General features: G+C 34.0%; 4 protein-coding genes across 4 annotated transcripts; 2 read left to right on the top strand and 2 right to left on the bottom strand.

Annotated features, from left to right (window-relative positions):
• Window positions 1-4,081: 4,081 nt before the first annotated feature.
• LOC129248778 (histone H4-like) lies at window positions 4,082-4,548 on the bottom strand. Its single transcript, XM_054888394.1, has 2 exons — window positions 4,502-4,548; window positions 4,082-4,394 (listed from the first exon to the last, which is right to left on the bottom strand). Exons 1-2 carry the CDS (start codon window positions 4,546-4,548, stop codon window positions 4,088-4,090), a joined length of 354 nt encoding a protein of 117 aa, XP_054744369.1. The 3' UTR covers window positions 4,082-4,087.
• Window positions 4,549-4,675: 127 nt separating this feature from the next.
• Window positions 4,676-10,922, top strand: LOC129248777 (histone H3-like). Its single transcript, XM_054888393.1, has 2 exons — window positions 4,676-5,113; window positions 10,512-10,922. The coding sequence occupies exons 1-2, from the start codon at window positions 4,715-4,717 to the stop codon at window positions 10,920-10,922; spliced, it is 810 nt and encodes a 269-aa protein (XP_054744368.1). The 5' UTR covers window positions 4,676-4,714.
• On the bottom strand, window positions 9,888-10,253 carry LOC129246992 (histone H4). The gene has a single exon (XM_054885808.1). The coding sequence runs from the start codon at window positions 10,199-10,201 to the stop codon at window positions 9,890-9,892; it is 312 nt and encodes a 103-aa protein (XP_054741783.1). The 5' UTR covers window positions 10,202-10,253; the 3' UTR covers window positions 9,888-9,889.
• A 5,374-nt stretch (window positions 10,923-16,296) lies between the features above and the next one.
• Window positions 16,297-22,500, top strand: LOC129248776 (histone H3-like). The gene is made up of 2 exons (XM_054888391.1): window positions 16,297-16,695; window positions 22,090-22,500. Exons 1-2 carry the CDS (start codon window positions 16,297-16,299, stop codon window positions 22,498-22,500), a joined length of 810 nt encoding a protein of 269 aa, XP_054744366.1.
• The last annotated feature ends 106 nt before the right edge of the window (window positions 22,501-22,606 follow it).

Genomic DNA, 22,606 nt, shown 5'->3' with positions numbered 1-22,606 from the left:
TGATGCCCAAGGAGAACATACATAATATTAACCCCAAAAGACTGCAGTTTTTGTTGTTTTCATCAGTTATACAAAGATTTTTTTGACACTTTTTAAATAGAGTAAACATCCTTTTTTGTTGTTATTTTTGTAATGTGTGTGTGTTTATTTAATAACTGTTGGCGCCTAATAGTCGTAGAGAAGTACAGTAATGGAATGTGTGTACAAATTTTTTGTTCGCTTTTTTATTTGTTGTTGGAATTCTCGATCAAAGCTAAAATTTTAAATTTTTCTTCACTATGCAAAGATATTCTTGACAAACTGTATATAACATCTTCATAGTTGTTTAAGTGTTCGGCTTGACTTTTGCATCTTATTATGCCATCTGTGTCTAAGTAAACGATTAAAGTAAAGAGTTTGCTAGATTTTTCAATCATCTTACCACGTTTGACTCACCTGATCTCTTCACAATAAGGAATGGATTGAGCAAACCTGATAAAAAGGCATTGAGCTTTCTGAATCATGTCAAAGTCGATGGATGTTTTCCGTTGCCTTGCTAGCACAACTGAGGGTAATCGGTCGACGTATAATAAAAATATAGACACAGCTCGATACAAACGTTTCCAGCTGGAAAAGTGTTCCATGTTCACCTTCAGATTGTTCGCACTCCTTTAAGTTTAACTCTTCGCACTGCGGCCAAACTTCTGCGCTCGACCTTAAACAATTTGGGCCGGTAAACCACAGTAACGTGCAGATGTTTTCGTAGCTGAATCAGCGAGACTATTTCTCAAAAGAACCCATCGCCACTGGATTACGTTTGATGTCTCTAGAATTTCTATGCATCACGAATTGGTGGAAGTTCTTAGGGTCCATTCGCATCCATCTTAGCGCCGTCTTTGAGTCTGTCCACCAATATTTCGATATTATGTTAATACGTTGTGTATTGCTTACAATGTTCGCCAGCCTCACACCAATTACCGCCGCCTGTAACTCTAGTCCGGCTATCGATAATGGCTTTAGTGGTGCGACTTTGGATTGGCCAGCCACTAGACTAACGTCGTTTCCCTGTGATACATGCAAGTAGGAAACGGCTGCATACGCACTTTCCGTGAAGTTGAACATCTTCAGCATCTTTCAGCAATAGTGAATAACATCGAGGTATTTCGCCGGCTGTTATTAATGGCATAATGGACTGGTTCCACTTGTCGAGAAGATTGTTCTGAGGCTGGTCGTCCCACGCGATACCAGATCGCCACACATCTTGCAGCAAGATCTTTAACCCTACGGTGTAGCAACAAACCAATCCGAAGGAAATTTGGAGTGCTTCTCTTTTCGTCGGTATGATCGATTCGTTAATAACATCTCGACGAAGTCTCGCCAATCTACAAACATATTTAAAATTATTGCTTAAAGAGTCCCAAAACATACCGAGAACTTTCGTGGTTGAACCCCATTCCTTGACGGATTGAACTGACATAAGATATTCCCCAAGCTGCTTCACGACGAATTTGGAATTTGAAGACCAGCCACGTAATTCGCGAAATTCAAACTGCTGTACGTTTACTCTTGCCCGGTGAATTGGCCAAACATGCCGTCAGTGAAGGTACCAAAACTGCTACCGAATATACCAGTTCCAAATAATTTTTCCAACTGAACTAATGGTATATATATATAACAAAACAAGGCCCTTTTCAGGGCCATAAAATATAAATTAACAAAGAGAATGAAAAAATGTCTTCATTAATATCTCTACATATGTACATATGTATGCACATTGAAATTAATTTTAAAATTCCTTAATATTGAAGAATATGTTCATATGGTTTCATTAGTCTATTAAATATGATTTTGTTGTTGAGTTTGTTGAACTACTTGGTTTTTATTTTTTTAATGTTTTCTACACACTGTAAGGAATAAATTCACTTTTGATCTTTTTGTTAAGAGATTTTGTAGCCCTGAAAAGGGCTTATTATTAATTTACCATGAAGGTTCCGTTTATAACTCACTTACAAACACCGTAAATTATTTACTTTTTACCTGCTGCTGTAGGTTTTTTTGCGGCTGGCTTTTTATTAGATGCAGACTTCTTGGTTTTAGCAGCAGTTGCTTTTGCTTTAGCTGCTTTTGGCTTAGCAGTTGCAGATTTGGCTTTAGTTGGTTTCACTTTTAATGCACCACCCTTTTTTGCATCTTTCGCCTTAGCCTTTTCAGTTTTCTTCTTTTCAGCTGTTTTCTTACTGGCAACAGATTTTTTTACCTTTTTCTCACCACTTGCCGCCTTTTTGACTTTACTCAATGATTTTTTCTTTGATGCACCACTATCTGCTGCCTTCTTTTTAGCCTTAACCTTCTCTGCTGATTTTACGGCTTTTGATTTCAATTTTCCCTCGCTTGATTTACTGGCTGCAACTGATAGTTTGAATGAACCGGATGCACCTTTTCCTTTGGTTTGAATTAATTTGCCACTTGTAACAGCCGATTTCAAATAGCGTTTAATGAATGGTGCCAATTTTTGGGCATCACATTTGTATGTCGCACTAATATATTTCTTAATCGCCAAAAGTGATGAACCGCCACGTTCCTTTAAATTCTTAATTGATGCGTCGACCATTTGTTGTGTTGGTGGATGGGTAGGGGCAACCGACGGCTTTTTGGGCTTAGCTGCCTTAACCTTTTTGGCAACAACTTTCTTTTCAGCAATAGTAGCAGCAGTAGCTACTGGGGAGCTTACATTCACAACAGCAACTGAATCAGACATCTTTACTTATATATTGTAGATTAAAACCTCAATTCAAATTCCACGTATGTATTATACACTTTAAAAACTTCACTCACTTTATGCACTGTACGCACTACACCAATAGAGCACTGGTAAATAAAGACAATTTCCGGAATTCAATATGTTGTTTAACTCTGTTTAAAATTTGAGAAGCAGAGCGAAAAGATGATAATCAAATTTTCACGTTCCAGTGCTATTTAGTGCTTCTATATGACAAACTTTAAGATTTATTTAATTCACTAAAAATCACTGAATTTACTAATTCAACAAATGAATATGTAAAACGATAGTATGCATGTGTCACTTTCATATCAACATACTTAAATTGGAATAAAATCAATATTTTTCTTGTAACGAGTGTTTTAGTCGAAACTTTGTACTCAAAATATTAAATTTTCACTAGTTTTAGTCGATTTTCTTAAAACTCCTTAATATAAATCAATTATTACTATTGAAAATATAAAATATATCAAATTATCAATCATCTAAACATTTTATTTTATATATTACTTAAAATAATATGTTTGAAAAAATAAAATTATATATCTCCATGGTATCACCAGAGCAATTCTCAGTGGCGTTAATTGGATGCATGAAATAATCCAATATTTTGATGAATATTGAAAACTTTAATTTTGGTTGAAATGAATGATGGTAATGAAATAAATAAATCTCACTAATGTGAATTATGTAAATTTTATTTTAATATAATACCTAATTTTTTGATATAATGCAAATATTTACTAATCAATCGCGTTTTTAAATATGTATATATATATATATATATATGTATGCATACAAAATTTTTTATTTAATTAATTAAATATTATTTTAATTAATAAAAAAAATTAACTTTTTCTTTAAAAATTTGCAATATATGTCAAAGCAAGGTACAAAATTCCCATATGTACATACATACGTGCTTACATACACGTATACAACTTGTATGCTTGGCGAAGGCAAAAGGCAAAGGTAGTAAGAATATGATTGTATTCCAAAGTTAAAGAAATAAATATAAATATAAAAATATAATTTTAACTACATATATATTTTTAAAAAGTTGTATTTATTTAGCGAAACAAAATTATTTCAAAATTAAATATTATATATCAGGTTAGAGGCCTGGGTGTTAAAATACAGTCATAATCTATTTAGTTGTATTATGAGTATGTACATATGTACTTCTGCACATCAAATATAGAATCACAACAGAATTGTGCGTTTGTTAAAAATTTTAATTGTACAAAATTTTGAATCTTTGTTAAAAGAATATTGTGGTCCTGAAAAGGACCGTTTTTATGTTTTTTAAATATGTACGCAAGAAATTATTTAACCGCCGAAACCGTATAAAGTACGGCCTTGTCTCTTTAAAGCGTACACAACATCCATAGCTGTAACTGTTTTCCTTTTGGCATGTTCAGTGTAGGTAACTGCATCACGGATAACATTCTCCAAAAATACTTTTAAAACACCACGAGTTTCTTCATATATCAAACCAGATATACGTTTTACACCACCACGACGAGCTAAACGTCGAATAGCTGGTTTAGTGATACCTTGGATGTTATCACGTAAAACTTTGCGATGACGTTTGGCACCACCTTTTCCCAAACCTTTACCACCTTTGCCGCGACCAGTCATTTTTTGATATTTACTGTTTGCACAAGTAAGAATTTAACACTTTAACACTGTGACACTTCACCACCAATGAAATAACAGAAGCGAGAGCACATCTATTTATACCAAAATCTCACAACTGCAATACCCAAGACAAAGGGTACACCATACATCTATCTCGCTTCAACACATACCTCCTAATACATGGACTTGTGAAATGGTTGCATATTAGTTGAAATTGCTATTTAGGTTGTGAACGTCATACAATTTGTTATTAGTACAGTGTATAGTGTTCTATAGTGTTCAAGTGTGGGAAAATAATAAAGTGAGTGGTGAAAAATGGCTCGTACAAAGCAAACAGCCCGAAAATCGACTGGTGGAAAGGCACCACGTAAACAATTGGCGACGAAAGCTGCACGCAAAAGTGCACCAGCAACTGGTGGAGTTAAAAAGCCACATCGTTATCGTCCAGGTACAGTGGCGTTGCGTGAAATTCGTCGCTATCAAAAGAGTACCGAATTATTGATACGCAAATTGCCATTCCAGCGCTTGGTTCGTGAAATAGCGCAAGATTTCAAAACAGATCTACGTTTCCAAAGTTCTGCTGTTATGGCTCTACAAGAAGCAAGTGAAGCATACTTGGTTGGTCTGTTTGAAGATACCAATTTGTGTGCCATCCATGCTAAGCGTGTTACAATTATGCCAAAAGATATTCAATTGGCCAGACGTATTCGTGGTGAACGTGCTTAAATCAATAAGAAAACTTACAAAAAATCGGTCCTTTTCAGGACCACAATTTGTTAAACGAAAAAGATCAAAAATTTTATTGAAATATTTATGCCTATATATGGACCTGTTCGTAAATGCAAAAATTGGCAACGCTGCAACTCATAAGTGGTCGAAAATGCAACAATGCAGTATATTGTGCGCAAATAGCAGCAAAACACAAATCATAAAAATGGCTGATGCAACAGATGTGTGCTGATTAGCAGTGGCAGTGCAGAATAATCATATTATGCAGCGCAGTGATGCATTTACGAATAGGCTCTATGTGTAGATATTTTTGTGTTTTCGTAAATGTATGTAGTATATACCTATACAGTTCTTCATCTACTCCATATCATTTATACTCGTGTGTTTTTAAGTATAGTCGGCATGCATGTATACACGTTTATGTACGTATGTATATGCACACATAACCAGTTTATAAGCAGCAATTTTGGCGCAATTCGGTAATATGTATAAAAATATAATACACGTAATGGGATGCCACGTTCTTTATTAAGAATATTAAATGAATAAGAAAACTATTATGAAAAAACGGTCCTTTTCGGGACCACAATTTGTTTAACGAAAAAGATCAAAAATTTTATTGGAATATTTATGCGTAAACATATATGTGTAGATATTTTTGTGTTTTCGTTAACGTACGTAGTACATGCATACAAACATACATATGCATTTCTTTATCTACTCCACATCATTTATACACGAGCGTACAGTCAGTAGGCATGTATACACATGTATGAGTGAATATGTATAAATAACCAGTTTATATGCCGCAGTTTTGGCGCAAATACACACGCGTCTATTAACATTCGATAATATGTATGAAAAAATAACTCATTTAGTGAGAAATTATTTAAATCTCTTTGTAAATTTATTTTGTCGTCCTGAAAAGGACGGTTTGTTTGCGTCGGTATTTATAATTATAATTCGCCTATATTTTTCACTTTATGCTTTCTTTTCGGTCTTCTTTGGCAAAAGTACAGCTTGAATATTAGGCAAAACACCACCTTGAGCAATAGTTACACCGGACAACAATTTATTCAATTCTTCATCGTTGCGGATGGCCAATTGCAAATGACGTGGGATGATTCTTGTCTTTTTGTTATCACGAGCAGCATTACCAGCCAATTCGAGAACTTCAGCTGCTAAATATTCCATAACTGCAGCTAGATAAACTGGAGCACCGGCACCAACACGCTCAGCATAATTGCCTTTGCGCAACAAACGATGAATACGACCAACTGGAAATTGAAGACCAGCACGATTTGAACGGGACTTTGCCTTTCCCTTAACTTTACCACCTTTACCACGGCCTGACATTTTCACTGCTATAGATTGTTCACTTCACTACACGACAAAGCACTGTACTGTATTATACTCAATGTATAAGCACACTATTCACTGATACACAAAATGTGCGCTGCTTATATACTTTTTCGCTATGCTGAGCACCAACCCTTATACTGTGCTGTTGAGCATCGTGCGTGTACTACTACTTCGTATTGTCTCGCCGAAGAGTTGGTCGGCAAATATACACTAAAGCATGCACATGACACATGGTAGGTATAGTAAGTGACGAATAGTGTGAATGAAAAAAAATATCGTCGAAGTTGTGAAGAAATTAAAATGCCGCCAAAAACTAGTGGAAAAGCAGCGAAGAAAGCCGGTAAGGCTCAAAAGAATATTACTAAAAATGATAAGAAAAAGAAGCGTAAGAGGAAGGAAAGTTATGCCATCTACATCTATAAAGTGTTGAAACAAGTACATCCTGATACCGGTATTTCATCCAAGGCCATGAGCATTATGAATAGTTTTGTGAATGACATCTTTGAGCGCATTGCTGCGGAAGCGTCGCGTTTAGCTCACTATAACAAACGTTCAACCATCACCAGTCGCGAAATTCAAACTGCTGTACGTTTACTCTTGCCCGGTGAATTGGCCAAACATGCCGTCAGTGAAGGTACCAAAGCTGTTACCAAATATACCAGTTCCAAATAATTTTTCCAACTGAACTAATGGTATATAAATATATTAACAAAACAAGGCCCTTTTCAGGGCCATAAAATATAAATTAACAAAGAGAATGAAAAAATGTCTTAATTAATATCTCTACATATCGCACCCTAAATACAAAAGGGTCACAACTCAAAATTTTCCAAACTCGAGCTTGACTTGTTTACAGTAGCACAGAAAACAAACTATGTGACATATCACGCTGAAATTTGCAATGTAAGCTTATAACAGTCCTATCAAAAAACAAAAAATTTATTTTTGCCATATGTCATTCGCGGACCGTTTTATTGATAACGTTTCGTTCATATTTGAGCAGAAGGAACATTTTGAGTTGTGACCCTTTTTGTATTTAGGGTGCGATATGTATGTATGCACATTGAAATTAATTTTAAAATTCCTTAATATTGAAGAATATGTTCATATGGTTTCATTAGTCTATTAAATATGATTTTGTTGTTGAGTTTGTTGAACTACTTGGTTTTTATTTTTTTAATGTTTTCTACACACTGTAAGGAATAAATTCACTTTTGATCTTTTTGTTAAGAGATTTTGTAGCCCTGAAAAGGGCTTATTATTAATTTACCATGAAGGTTCCGTTTATAACTCACTTACAAACACCGTAAATTATTTACTTTTTACCTGCTGCTGTAGGTTTTTTTGCGGCTGGCTTTTTATTAGATGCAGACTTCTTGGTTTTAGCAGCAGTTGCTTTTGCTTTAGCTGCTTTTGGCTTAGCAGTTGCAGATTTGGCTTTAGTTGGTTTCACTTTTAATGCACCACCCTTTTTTGCATCTTTCGCCTTAGCCTTTTCAGTTTTCTTCTTTTCAGCTGTTTTCTTACTGGCAACAGATTTTTTTACCTTTTTCTCACCACTTGCCGCCTTTTTGACTTTACTCAATGATTTTTTCTTTGATGCACCACTATCTGCTGCCTTCTTTTTAGCCTTAACCTTCTCTGCTGATTTTACGGCTTTTGATTTCAATTTTCCCTCGCTTGATTTACTGGCTGCAACTGATAGTTTGAATGAACCGGACGCACCTTTTCCTTTGGTTTGAATTAATTTGCCACTTGTAACAGCCGATTTCAAATAGCGTTTAATGAATGGTGCCAATTTTTGGGCATCACATTTGTATGTCGCACTAATATATTTCTTAATCGCCAAAAGTGATGAACCGCCACGTTCCTTTAAATTCTTAATTGATGCGTCGACCATTTGTTGTGTTGGTGGATGGGTAGGGGCAACCGACGGCTTTTTGGGCTTAGCTGCCTTAACCTTTTTGGCAACAACTTTCTTTTCAGCAATAGTAGCAGCAGTAGCTACTGGGGAGCTTACATTGACAACAGCAACTGAATCAGACATCTTTATTTATATATTGTAGAATAAAACCTCAATTCAAATTCCACGTATGTATTATACACTTTAAACACTTCACTCACTTTATGCACTGTACGCACTACACCAATAGAGCACTGGTAAATAAAGATAATTTCTGGAATTCGATATGTTGTTTAACTCTCTTTAAAATTTGAGAAGCAGAGCGAAAAGATGATAATCAAATTTTCACGTTCCAGTGCTATTTAGTGCTGCTATATGACAAACTTTAAGATTTATTTAATTCACTAAAATTCACTGAATTTACTAATTCAACAAATGAATATGTAAAACGATAGTATGCATGTGTCACTTTCATATCAACATACTTAAATTGGAATAAAATCAATATTTTTCTTGTAACGAGTGTTTTAGTCGAAACTTTGTACTCAAAATATTAAATTTTCGCTAATTTTAGTCGATTTTCTTAAAACTCCGTAATATAAATCAATTATTCCTATTGAAAATATAAAATATATCAAATTATCAATCATCTAAACATTTTATTTTATATATTACTTAAAATAATATGTTTGAAAAAATAAAATTAAATATCTCCATGGTATCACCAGAGCAATTGTCAGTGGCGTTAGTTGGATGCATGAAATCATCCAATATTTTGATGAATATTGAAAACTTTAGTTTTGGTTGAAATGAAAGATGGTAATGAAATAAATAAATCTCACTAATGTGAATTATGTAAATTTTATTTTAATATAATACTTAATTTTTTGATATTAATGCAAATATTCACTAATCAATTGCGTTTTTAAATATATATATATATATATATGTGTGTGTGCATACAAAATTTTTTATTTAATTAATTAAATATTATTTTAATTAATAAAAAAATTTAACTTTTTCTTTAAAAAATTTGCAATATATGTCAAAGCAAGGTACAAAATTCCCATATGTACATACATACATACGTGCTTACATACACGTATACAACTTGTATGCTTGGCGAAGGCAAAAGGCAAAGGTAGTAAGAGTATGATTGTATTCCAAAGTTAAAGAAATAAATATAAATATAAAAATATAATTTTAACTACATATATATTTTTAAAAAGTTGTATTTATTTAGCGAAAAAAAATTATTTAAAAATTAAATATTATATATCAGGTTAGAGGCCTGGGTGTTAAAATACAGTCATAATCTATTTAGTTGTATAATGAGTATGTACCTATGTACTTGTGCACATGAAATATAGAATCACAGAATTGTGATTTTGTTTAAAAATCTTAATTGTACAAAATTTTGAGTCTTTGTTAAAATAATATTGTGGTCCTGAAAAGGACCGTTTTTATGTTTTTTAAATATGAACGCAAGAAATTATTTAACCGCCGAAACCGTATAAAGTACGGCCTTGTCTCTTTAAAGCGTACACAACATCCATAGCTGTAACTGTTTTCCTTTTGGCATGTTCAGTATAGGTAACTGCATCACGGATAACATTCTCCAAAAATACTTTTAAAACACCACGGGTTTCTTCATATATCAAACCAGATATACGTTTTACACCACCACGACGAGCTAAACGTCGAATAGCTGGTTTAGTGATACCTTGGATGTTATCACGTAAAACTTTGCGATGACGTTTGGCGCCACCTTTTCCCAATCCTTTACCACCTTTGCCGCGACCAGTCATTTTTTAGTATTTACTATTTGCACAAGTAAGAATTTAACACTTTAACACTGTGACACTTCACCACCAATGAAATAACAGAAGCGAGAGCACATCTATTTATACCAAAATCTCACAACTGCAATACCCAAGACAAAAGGTACACCATACATCTATCTCGCTTTAACACATACCTACATAATACATGGACTTATGAAACGTATTAGAGGAAATTGCGACTTAAGATGTGAACGTCATACAATTTGTTATTAGTACAGTGTATAGTGTTCTGTAGTGTTCAAGTGTGGGAAAATAATAAAGTGAGTAGTGAAAAATGGCTCGTACAAAGCAAACAGCCCGAAAATCGACTGGTGGAAAGGCACCACGTAAACAATTGGCGACAAAAGCTGCACGCAAAAGTGCACCAGCAACTGGTGGAGTTAAAAAGCCACATCGTTATCGTCCAGGTACAGTGGCGTTGCGTGAAATTCGTCGCTATCAAAAGAGTACCGAATTATTGATACGCAAATTGCCATTCCAGCGCTTGGTTCGTGAAATAGCGCAAGATTTCAAAACAGATCTACGTTTCCAAAGTTCTGCTGTTATGGCTCTACAAGAAGCAAGTGAAGCATACTTGGTTGGTCTTTTTGAAGATACCAATTTGTGTGCCATCCATGCTAAGCGTGTTACAATTATGCCAAAAGATATTCAATTGGCCAGACGTATTCGTGGTGAACGTGCTTAAATCAATAAGAAAACTTACAAAAAATCGGTCCTTTTCAGGACCACAATTTGTTAAACGAAAAAGATCAAAAATTTTATTGAAATATTTATGCCTATATATGGACCTGTTCGTAAATGCAAAAATTGGCAACGCTGCAACTCATAAGTGGTCGAAAATGCAACAATGCAGTATATTGTGCGCAAATAGCAGCAAAACACAAATCATAAAAATGGCTGATGCAACAGATGTGTGCTGATTAGCAGTGGCAGTGCAGAATAATCATATTATGCAGCGCAGTGATGCATTTACGAATAGGCTCTATGTGTAGATATTTTTGTGTTTTCGTAAATGTATGTAGTATATACCTATACAGTTCTTTATCTACTCCATATCATTTATACTCGTGTGTTTTTAAGTATAGTCGGCATGCATGTATACACGTTTATGTACGTATGTATATGCACACATAACCAGTTTATAAGCAGCAATTTTGGCGCAATTCGGTAATATGTATAAAAATATAATACACCTAATGGGATGCCACGTTCTTTATTAAGAATATTAAATGAATAAGAAAACTATTATGAAAAAACGGTCCTTTTCGAGACCACAATTCGTTTAACGAAAAAGATCACACATTTTATTGGAATATTTATGCGTAAACATATATGTGTAGATATTTTTGTGTTTTCGTTAACGTACGTAGTACATACATACAAACATACATATGCATTTCTTTATCTACTCCACATCATTTATACACGAGCGTACAGTCAGTAGGCATGTATACACATGTATGAGTGAATATGTATAAATAACCAGTTTATATGCCGCAGTTTTGGCGCAAATATACATGCGTCTATTCACATTCGATAATATGTATGAAAAAATAACACATTTAGTGAGAAATTATTTAAATCTCTTTGTAAATGTATTTTGTCGTCCTGAAAAGGACGGTTTGTTTGCGTCGGTATTTATAATTATAATTCGCCTATATTTTTCACTTTATGCTTTCTTTTCGGTCTTCTTTGGCAAAAGTACAGCTTGAATATTAGGCAAAACACCACCTTGAGCAATAGTTACACCGGACAACAATTTATTCAATTCTTCATCGTTGCGGATGGCCAATTGTAAATGACGTGGGATGATTCTTGTCTTTTTGTTATCACGAGCAGCATTACCAGCCAATTCAAGAACTTCAGCTGCTAAATATTCCATAACTGCAGCTAGATAAACTGGAGCACCGGCACCAACACGCTCAGCATAATTGCCTTTGCGCAACAAACGATGAATACGACCAACTGGAAATTGAAGACCAGCACGATTTGAACGGGACTTTGCCTTTCCCTTAACTTTACCACCTTTACCACGGCCTGACATTTTCACTGCTATAGATTGTTCACTTCACTACACGACAAAGCACTGTACTGTATTATACTCAAAGTATAAGCACACTATTCACTGATACACAAAATGTGCGCTGCTTATATACTTTTTCGCTATGCTGAGCACCAACCCTTATGCTGTGCTGTTGAGCATCGTGTGTGTACTACTACTTCGTATTGTCTCGCCGTTTATCAGAGAGTTGGTCGGCAAATATACACTAAAGCATGCACATGACGCATGGTAGGTATAATAAGTGACAAATAGTGTGAGTGAAAATAAAATCATAAAATCGTCAAAGTTGTGAAGAAATTAAAATGCCGCCAAAAACTAGTGGAAAAGCAGCGAAGAAAGCCGGTAAGGCTCAAAAGAATATTACTAAAAATGATAAGAAAAAGAAGCGTAAGAGGAAGGAAAGTTATGCCATCTACATCTATAAAGTGTTGAAACAAGTACATCCTGATACCGGTATTTCATCCAAAGCCATGAGCATTATGAATAGTTTTGTGAATGACATCTTTGAGCGCATTGCTGCGGAAGCGTCGCGTTTAGCTCACTATAACAAACGTTCAACCATCACCAGTCGCGAAATTCAAACTGCTGTACGTTTACTCTTGCCCGGTGAATTGGCCAAACATGCCGTCAGTGAAGGTACCAAAGCTGTTACCAAATATACCAGTTCCAAATAATTTTTCCAACTGAACTAAAGGTATATAAATATATTAACAAAACAAGGCCCTTTTCAGGGCCATAAAATATAAATTAACAAAGAGAATGAAAAAATGTCTTAATTAATATCTCTACATATCGCACCCTAAATACAAAAGGGTCACAACTCAAAATTTTCCAAACTCGAGCTTGACTTGTTTACAGTAGCACAGAAAACAAACTATGTGAAATTTGCCATGTAAGCTTATAACAGTCCTATCAAAAAACAAAAAATTTATTTTTGCCATATGTCATTCGCGGACCGTTTTATTGATAACGTTTCGTTCATATTTGAGCAGAAGGAACATTTTGAGTTGTGTCCCTTTTGTATTTAGGGTGCGATATGTATGTATGCACATTGAAATTAATTTTAAAATTCCTTAATATTGAAGAATATGTTCATATGGTTTCATTAGTCTATTAAATATGATTTTGTTGAACTACTTGGTTTTTATTTTTTTAATGTTTTCTACACACTGTAAGGAATAAATTCACTTTTGATCTTTTTGTTAAGAGATTTTGTAGCCCTGAAAAGGGCTTATTATTAATTTACCATGAAGGTTCCGTTTATAACTCACTTACAAACACCGTAAATTATTTACTTTTTACCTGCTGCTGTAGGTTTTTTTGCGGCTGGCTTTTTATTAGATGCAGACTTCTTGGTTTTAGCAGCAGTTGCTTTTGCTTTAGCTGCTTTTGGCTTAGCAGTTGCAGATTTGGCTTTAGTTGGTTTCACTTTTAATGCACCACCCTTTTTTGCATCTTTCGCCTTAGCCTTTTCAGTTTTCTTCTTTTCAGCTGTTTTCTTACTGGCAACAGATTTTTTTACCTTTTTCTCACCACTTGCCGCCTTTTTGACTTTACTCAATGATTTTTTCTTTGATGCACCACTATCTGCTGCCTTCTTTTTAGCCTTAACCTTCTCTGCTGATTTTACGGCTTTTGATTTCAATTTTCCCTCGCTTGATTTACTGGCTGCAACTGATAGTTTGAATGAACCGGACGCACCTTTTCCTTTGGTTTGAATTAATTTGCCACTTGTAACAGCCGATTTCAAATAGCGTTTAATGAATGGTGCCAATTTTTGGGCATCACATTTGTATGTCGCACTAATATATTTCTTAATCGCCAAAAGTGATGAACCGCCACGTTCCTTTAAATTCTTAATTGATGCGTCGACCATTTGTTGTGTTGGTGGATGGGTAGGGGCAACCGACGGCTTTTTGGGCTTAGCTGCCTTAACCTTTTTGGCAACAACTTTCTTTTCAGCAATAGTAGCAGCAGTAGCTACTGGGGAGCTTACATTCACAACAGCAACTGAATCAGACATCTTTATTTATATATTGTAGAATAAAACCTCAATTCAAATTCCACGTATGTATGTATTATACACTTTAAACACTTCACTCACTTTATGCACTGTACGCACTACACCAATAGAGCACTGGTAAATAAAGATAATTTCTGGAATTCAATATGTTGTTTAACTCTGTTTAAAATTTGAGAAGCAGAGCGAAAAGATGATAATCAAATTTTCACGTTCCAGTGCTATTTAGTGCTGCTATATGACAAACTTTAAGATTTATTTAATTCACTAAAATTCACTGAATTTACTAATTCAACAAATGAATATGTAAAACGATAGTATGCATGTGTCACTTTCATATCAACATACTTAAATTGGAATAAAATCAATATTTTTCTTGTAACGAGTGTTTTAGTCGAAACTTTGTACTCAAAATATTAAATTTTCGCTAGTTTTAGTCGATTTTCTTAAAACTCCTTAATATAAATCAATTATTACTATTGAAAATATAAAATATATCAAATTATCAATCATCTAAACATTTTATTTTATATATTACTTAAAATAATATGTTTGAATAAATAAAATTAAATATCTCCATGGTATCACCAGAGCAATTCTCAGTGGCGTTAGTTGGATGCATGAAATAATCCAATATTTTGATGAATATTGAAAACTTTAATTTTGGTTGAAATGAATGATGGTAATGAAATAAATAAATCTCACTAATGTGAATTATGTAAATTTTATTTTAATATAATACTTAATTTTTTGATATTAATGCAAATATTCACTAATCAATTGCGTTTTTAAATATATATATATATATATATATGTGTGTGCATACAAAATTTTTTATTTAATTAATTAAATATTATTTTAATTAATAAAAAAATTTTACTTTTTCTTTAAAAAATTTGCAATATGTGTCAAAGCAGGGTACAAAATTCCCATATGTACATACATACGTGCTTACATACGCGTATACAACTTGTATGCTTGGCGAAGGCAAAAGGCAAAGGTAGTAAGAGTATGATTGTATTCCAAAGTTAAAGAAATAAATATAAAAATATAATTTTAACTACATATATATTTTTAAAAAGTTGTATTTATTTAGCGAAAAAAAATTATTTAAAAATTAAATATTATATATCAGGTTAGAGGCCTGGGTGTTAAAATACAGTCATAATCTATTTAGTTGTATAATGAGAATGTACATATGTACTCGTGCACATCGAATATAGAATCACAGAATTGTGAGTTTGTTTAAAATCTTAATTGTACAAAATTTTGAGTCTTTGTTAAAATAATATTGTGGTCCTGAAAAGGACCGTTTTTATGTTTTTTAAATATGAACGCAAGAAATTATTTAACCGCCGAAACCGTATAAAGTACGGCCTTGTCTCTTTAAAGCGTACACAACATCCATAGCTGTAACTGTTTTCCTTTTGGCATGTTCAGTATAGGTAACTGCATCACGGATAACATTCTCCAAAAATACTTTTAAAACACCACGGGTTTCTTCATATATCAAACCAGATATACGTTTTACACCACCACGACGAGCTAAACGTCGAATAGCTGGTTTAGTGATACCTTGGATGTTATCACGTAAAACTTTGCGATGACGTTTGGCGCCACCTTTTCCCAATCCTTTACCACCTTTGCCGCGACCAGTCATTTTTTAGTATTTACTATTTGCACAAGTAAGAATTTAACACTTTAACACTGTGACACTTCACCACCAATGAAATAACAGAAGCGAGAGCACATCTATTTATACCAAAATCTCACAACTGCAATACCCAAGACAAAAGGTACACCATACATCTATCTCGCTTTAACACATACCTACATAATACATGGACTTATGAAACGTATTAGAGGAAATTGCGACTTAAGATGTGAACGTCATACAATTTGTTATTAGTACAGTGTATAGTGTTCTGTAGTGTTCAAGTGTGGGAAAATAATAAAGTGAGTAGTGAGTAGTGAAAAATGGCTCGTACAAAGCAAACAGCCCGAAAATCGACTGGTGGAAAGGCACCACGTAAACAATTGGCGACAAAAGCTGCACGCAAAAGTGCACCAGCAACTGGTGGAGTTAAAAAGCCACATCGTTATCGTCCAGGTACAGTGGCGTTGCGTGAAATTCGTCGCTATCAAAAGAGTACCGAATTATTGATACGCAAATTGCCATTCCAGCGCTTGGTTCGTGAAATAGCGCAAGATTTCAAAACAGATCTACGTTTCCAAAGTTCTGCTGTTATGGCTCTACAAGAAGCAAGTGAAGCATACTTGGTTGGTCTTTTTGAAGATACCAATTTGTGTGCCATCCATGCTAAGCGTGTTACAATTATGCCAAAAGATATTCAATTGGCCAGACGTATTCGTGGTGAACGTGCTTAAATCAATAAGAAAACTTACAAAAAATCGGTCCTTTTCAGGACCACAATTTGTTAAACGAAAAAGATCAAAAATTTTATTGAAATATTTATGCCTATATATGGACCTGTTCGTAAATGCAAAAATTGGCAACGCTGCAACTCATAAGTGGTCGAAAATGCAACAATGCAGTATATTGTGCGCAAATAGCAGCAAAACACAAATCATAAAAATGGCTGATGCAACAGATGTGTGCTGATTAGCAGTGGCAGTGCAGAATAATCATATTATGCAGCGCAGTGATGCATTTACGAATAGGCTCTATGTGTAGATATTTTTGTGTTTTCGTAAATGTATGTAGTATATACCTATACAGTTCTTTATCTACTCCATATCATTTATACTCGTGTGTTTTTAAGTATAGTCGGCATGCATGTATACACGTTTATGTACGTATGTATATGCACACATAACCAGTTTATAAGCAGCAATTTTGGCGCAATTCGGTAATATGTATAAAAATATAATACACCTAATGGGATGCCACGTTCTTTATTAAGAATATTAAATGAATAAGAAAACTATTATGAAAAAACGGTCCTTTTCGAGACCACAATTCGTTTAACGAAAAAGATCACACATTTTATTGGAATATTTATGCGTAAACATATATGTGTAGATATTTTTGTGTTTTCGTTAACGTACGTAGTACATACATACAAACATACATATGCATTTCTTTATCTACTCCACATCATTTATACACGAGCGTACAGTCAGTAGGCATGTATACACATGTATGAGTGAATATGTATAAATAACCAGTTTATATGCCGCAGTTTTGGCGCAAATATACATGCGTCTATTCACATTCGATAATATGTATGAAAAAATAACACATTTAGTGAGAAATTATTTAAATCTCTTTGTAAATGTATTTTGTCGTCCTGAAAAGGACGGTTTGTTTGCGTCGGTATTTATAATTATAATTCGCCTATATTTTTCACTTTATGCTTTCTTTTCGGTCTTCTTTGGCAAAAGTACAGCTTGAATATTAGGCAAAACACCACCTTGAGCAATAGTTACACCGGACAACAATTTATTCAATTCTTCATCGTTGCGGATGGCCAATTGTAAATGACGTGGGATGATTCTTGTCTTTTTGTTATCACGAGCAGCATTACCAGCCAATTCAAGAACTTCAGCTGCTAAATATTCCATAACTGCAGCTAGATAAACTGGAGCACCGGCACCAACACGCTCAGCATAATTGCCTTTGCGCAACAAACGATGAATACGACCAACTGGAAATTGAAGACCAGCACGATTTGAACGGGACTTTGCCTTTCCCTTAACTTTACCACCTTTACCACGGCCTGACATTTTCACTGCTATAGATTGTTCACTTCACTACACGACAAAGCACTGTACTGTATTATACTCAAAGTATAAGCACACTATTCACTGATACACAAAATGTGCGCTGCTTATATACTTTTTCGCTATGCTGAGCACCAACCCTTATGCTGTGCTGTTGAGCATCGTGTGTGTACTACTACTTCGTATTGTCTCGCCGTTTATCAGAGAGTTGGTCGGCAAATATACACTAAAGCATGCACATGACGCATGGTAGGTATAATAAGTGACAAATAGTGTGAGTGAAAATAAAATCATAAAATCGTCAAAGTTGTGAAGAAATTAAAATGCCGCCAAAAACTAGTGGAAAAGCAGCGAAGAAAGCCGGTAAGGCTCAAAAGAATATTACTAAAAATGATAAGAAAAAGAAGCGTAAGAGGAAGGAAAGTTATGCCATCTACATCTATAAAGTGTTGAAACAAGTACATCCTGATACCGGTATTTCATCCAAGGCCATGAGCATTATGAATAGTTTTGTGAATGACATCTTTGAGCGCATTGCTGCGGAAGCGTCGCGTTTAGCTCACTATAACAAACGTTCAACCATCACCAGTCGCGAAATTCAAACTGCTGTACGTTTACTCTTGCCCGGTGAATTGGCCAAACATGCCGTCAGTGAAGGTACCAAAGCTGTTACCAAATATACCAGTTCCAAATAATTTTTCCAACTGAACTAAAGGTATATAAATATATTAACAAAACAAGGCCCTTTTCAGGGCCATAAAATATAAATTAACAAAGAGAATGAAAAAATGTCTTAATTAATATCTCTACATATCGCACCCTAAATACAAAAGGGTCACAACTCAAAATTTTCCAAACTCGAGCTTGACTTGTTTACAGTAGCACAGAAAACAAACTATGTGACATATCACGCTGAAATTTGCCATGTAAGCTTATAACAGTCCTATCAAAAAACAAAAAATTTATTTTTGCCATATGTCATTCGCGGACCGTTTTATTGATAACGTTTCGTTCATATTTGAGCAGAAGGAACATTTTGAGTTGTGTCCCTTTTGTATTTAGGGTGCGATATGTATGTATGCACATTGAAATTAATTTTAAAATTCCTTAATATTGAAGAATATGTTCATATGGTTTCATTAGTCTATTAAATATGATTTTGTTGAACTACTTGGTTTTTATTTTTTTAATGTTTTCTACACACTGTAAGGAATAAATTCACTTTTGATCTTTTTGTTAAGAGATTTTGTAGCCCTGAAAAGGGCTTATTATTAATTTACCATGAAGGTTCCGTTTATAACTCACTTACAAACACCGTAAATTATTTACTTTTTACCTGCTGCTGTAGGTTTTTTTGCGGCTGGCTTTTTATTAGATGCAGACTTCTTGGTTTTAGCAGCAGTTGCTTTTGCTTTAGCTGCTTTTGGCTTAGCAGTTGCAGATTTGGCTTTAGTTGGTTTCACTTTTAATGCACCACCCTTTTTTGCATCTTTCGCCTTAGCCTTTTCAGTTTTCTTCTTTTCAGCTGTTTTCTTACTGGCAACAGATTTTTTTACCTTTTTCTCACCACTTGCCGCCTTTTTGACTTTACTCAATGATTTTTTCTTTGATGCACCACTATCTGCTGCCTTCTTTTTAGCCTTAACCTTCTCTGCTGATTTTACGGCTTTTGATTTCAATTTTCCCTCGCTTGATTTACTGGCTGCAACTGATAGTTTGAATGAACCGGACGCACCTTTTCCTTTGGTTTGAATTAATTTGCCACTTGTAACAGCCGATTTCAAATAGCGTTTAATGAATGGTGCCAATTTTTGGGTATCACATTTGTATGTCGCACTAATATATTTCTTAATCGCCAAAAGTGATGAACCGCCACGTTCCTTTAAATTCTTAATTGATGCGTCGACCATTTGTTGTGTTGGTGGATGGGTAGGGGCAACCGACGGCTTTTTGGGTTTAGCTGCCTTAACCTTTTTGGCAACAACTTTCTTTTCAGCAATAGTAGCAGCAGTAGCTACTGGGGAGCTTACATTCACAACAGCAACTGAATCAGACATCTTTATTTATATATTGTAGAATAAAACCTCAATTCAAATTCCACGTATGTATGTATTATACACTTTAAACACTTCACTCACTTTATGCACTGTACGCACTACACCAATAGAGCACTGGTAAATAAAGATAATTTCTGGAATTCAATATGTTGTTTAACTCTGTTTAAAATTTGAGAAGCAGAGCGAAAAGATGATAATCAAATTTTCACGTTCCAGTGCTATTTAGTGCTGCTATATGACAAACTTTAAGATTTATTTAATTCACTAAAATTCACTGAATTTACTAATTCAACAAATGAATATGTAAAACGATAGTATGCATGTGTCACTTTCATATCAACATACTTAAATTGGAATAAAATCAATATTTTTCTTGTAACGAGTGTTTTAGTCGAAACTTTGTACTCAAAATATTAAATTTTCGCTAGTTTTAGTCGATTTTCTTAAAACTCCTTAATATAAATCAATTATTACTATTGAAAATATAAAATATATCAAATTATCAATCATCTAAACATTTTATTTTATATATTACTTAAAATAATATGTTTGAATAAATAAAATTAAATATCTCCATGGTATCACCAGAGCAATTCTCAGTGGCGTTAGTTGGATGCATGAAATAATCCAATATTTTGATGAATATTGAAAACTTTAATTTTGGTTGAAATGAATGATGGTAATGAAATAAATAAATCTCACTAATGTGAATTATGTAAATTTTATTTTAATATAATACTTAATTTTTTGATATTAATGCAAATATTCACTAATCAATTGCGTTTTTAAATATATATATATATATATATATATGTGTGTGCATACAAAATTTTTTATTTAATTAATTAAATATTATTTTAATTAATAAAAAAATTTTACTTTTTCTTTAAAAAATTTGCAATATGTGTCAAAGCAGGGTACAAAATTCCCATATGTACATACATACGTGCTTACATACGCGTATACAACTTGTATGCTTGGCGAAGGCAAAAGGCAAAGGTAGTAAGAGTATGATTGTATTCCAAAGTTAAAGAAATAAATATAAAAATATAATTTTAACTACATATATATTTTTAAAAAGTTGTATTTATTTAGCGAAAAAAAATTATTTAAAAATTAAATATTATATATCAGGTTAGAGGCCTGGGTGTTAAAATACAGTCATAATCTATTTAGTTGTATAATGAGAATGTACATATGTACTCGTGCACATCGAATATAGAATCACAGAATTGTGAGTTTGTTTAAAATCTTAATTGTACAAAATTTTGAGTCTTTGTTAAAATAATATTGTGGTCCTGAAAAGGACCGTTTTTATGTTTTTTAAATATGAACGCAAGAAATTATTTAACCGCCGAAACCGTATAAAGTACGGCCTTGTCTCTTTAAAGCGTACACAACATCCATAGCTGTAACTGTTTTCCTTTTGGCATGTTCAGTATAGGTAACTGCATCACGGATAACATTCTCCAAAAATACTTTTAAAACACCACGGGTTTCTTCATATATCAAACCAGATATACGTTTTACACCACCACGACGAGCTAAACGTCGAATAGCTGGTTTAGTGATACCTTGGATGTTATCACGTAAAACTTTGCGATGACGTTTGGCGCCACCTTTTCCCAATCCTTTACCACCTTTGCCGCGACCAGTCATTTTTTAGTATTTACTATTTGCACAAGTAAGAATTTAACACTTTAACACTGTGACACTTCACCACCAATGAAATAACAGAAGCGAGAGCACATCTATTTATACCAAAATCTCACAACTGCAATACCCAAGACAAAAGGTACACCATACATCTATCTCGCTTTAACACATACCTACATAATACATGGACTTATGAAACGTATTAGAGGAAATTGCGACTTAAGATGTGAACGTCATACAATTTGTTATTAGTACAGTGTATAGTGTTCTGTAGTGTTCAAGTGTGGGAAAATAATAAAGTGAGTAGTGAAAAATGGCTCGTACAAAGCAAACAGCCCGAAAATCGACTGGTGGAAAGGCACCACGTAAACAATTGGCGACAAAAGCTGCACGCAAAAGTGCACCAGCAACTGGTGGAGTTAAAAAGCCACATCGTTATCGTCCAGGTACAGTGGCGTTGCGTGAAATTCGTCGCTATCAAAAGAGTACCGAATTATTGATACGCAAATTGCCATTCCAGCGCTTGGTTCGTGAAATAGCGCAAGATTTCAAAACAGATCTACGTTTCCAAAGTTCTGCTGTTATGGCTCTACAAGAAGCAAGTGAAGCATACTTGGTTGGTCTTTTTGAAGATACCAATTTGTGTGCCATCCATGCTAAGCGTGTTACAATTATGCCAAAAGATATTCAATTGGCCAGACGTATTCGTGGTGAACGTGCTTAAATCAATAAGAAAACTTACAAAAAATCGGTCCTTTTCAGGACCACAATTTGTTAAACGAAAAAGATCAAAAATTTTATTGAAATATTTATGCCTATATATGGACCTG

Source organism: Anastrepha obliqua, chromosome 5 (genome assembly GCF_027943255.1).
Source record: "Anastrepha obliqua isolate idAnaObli1 chromosome 5, idAnaObli1_1.0, whole genome shotgun sequence".
Lineage (NCBI taxonomy): Eukaryota > Metazoa > Arthropoda > Insecta > Diptera > Tephritidae > Anastrepha > Anastrepha obliqua.
This window is presented reverse-complemented; position numbering and strand designations above follow the sequence as displayed.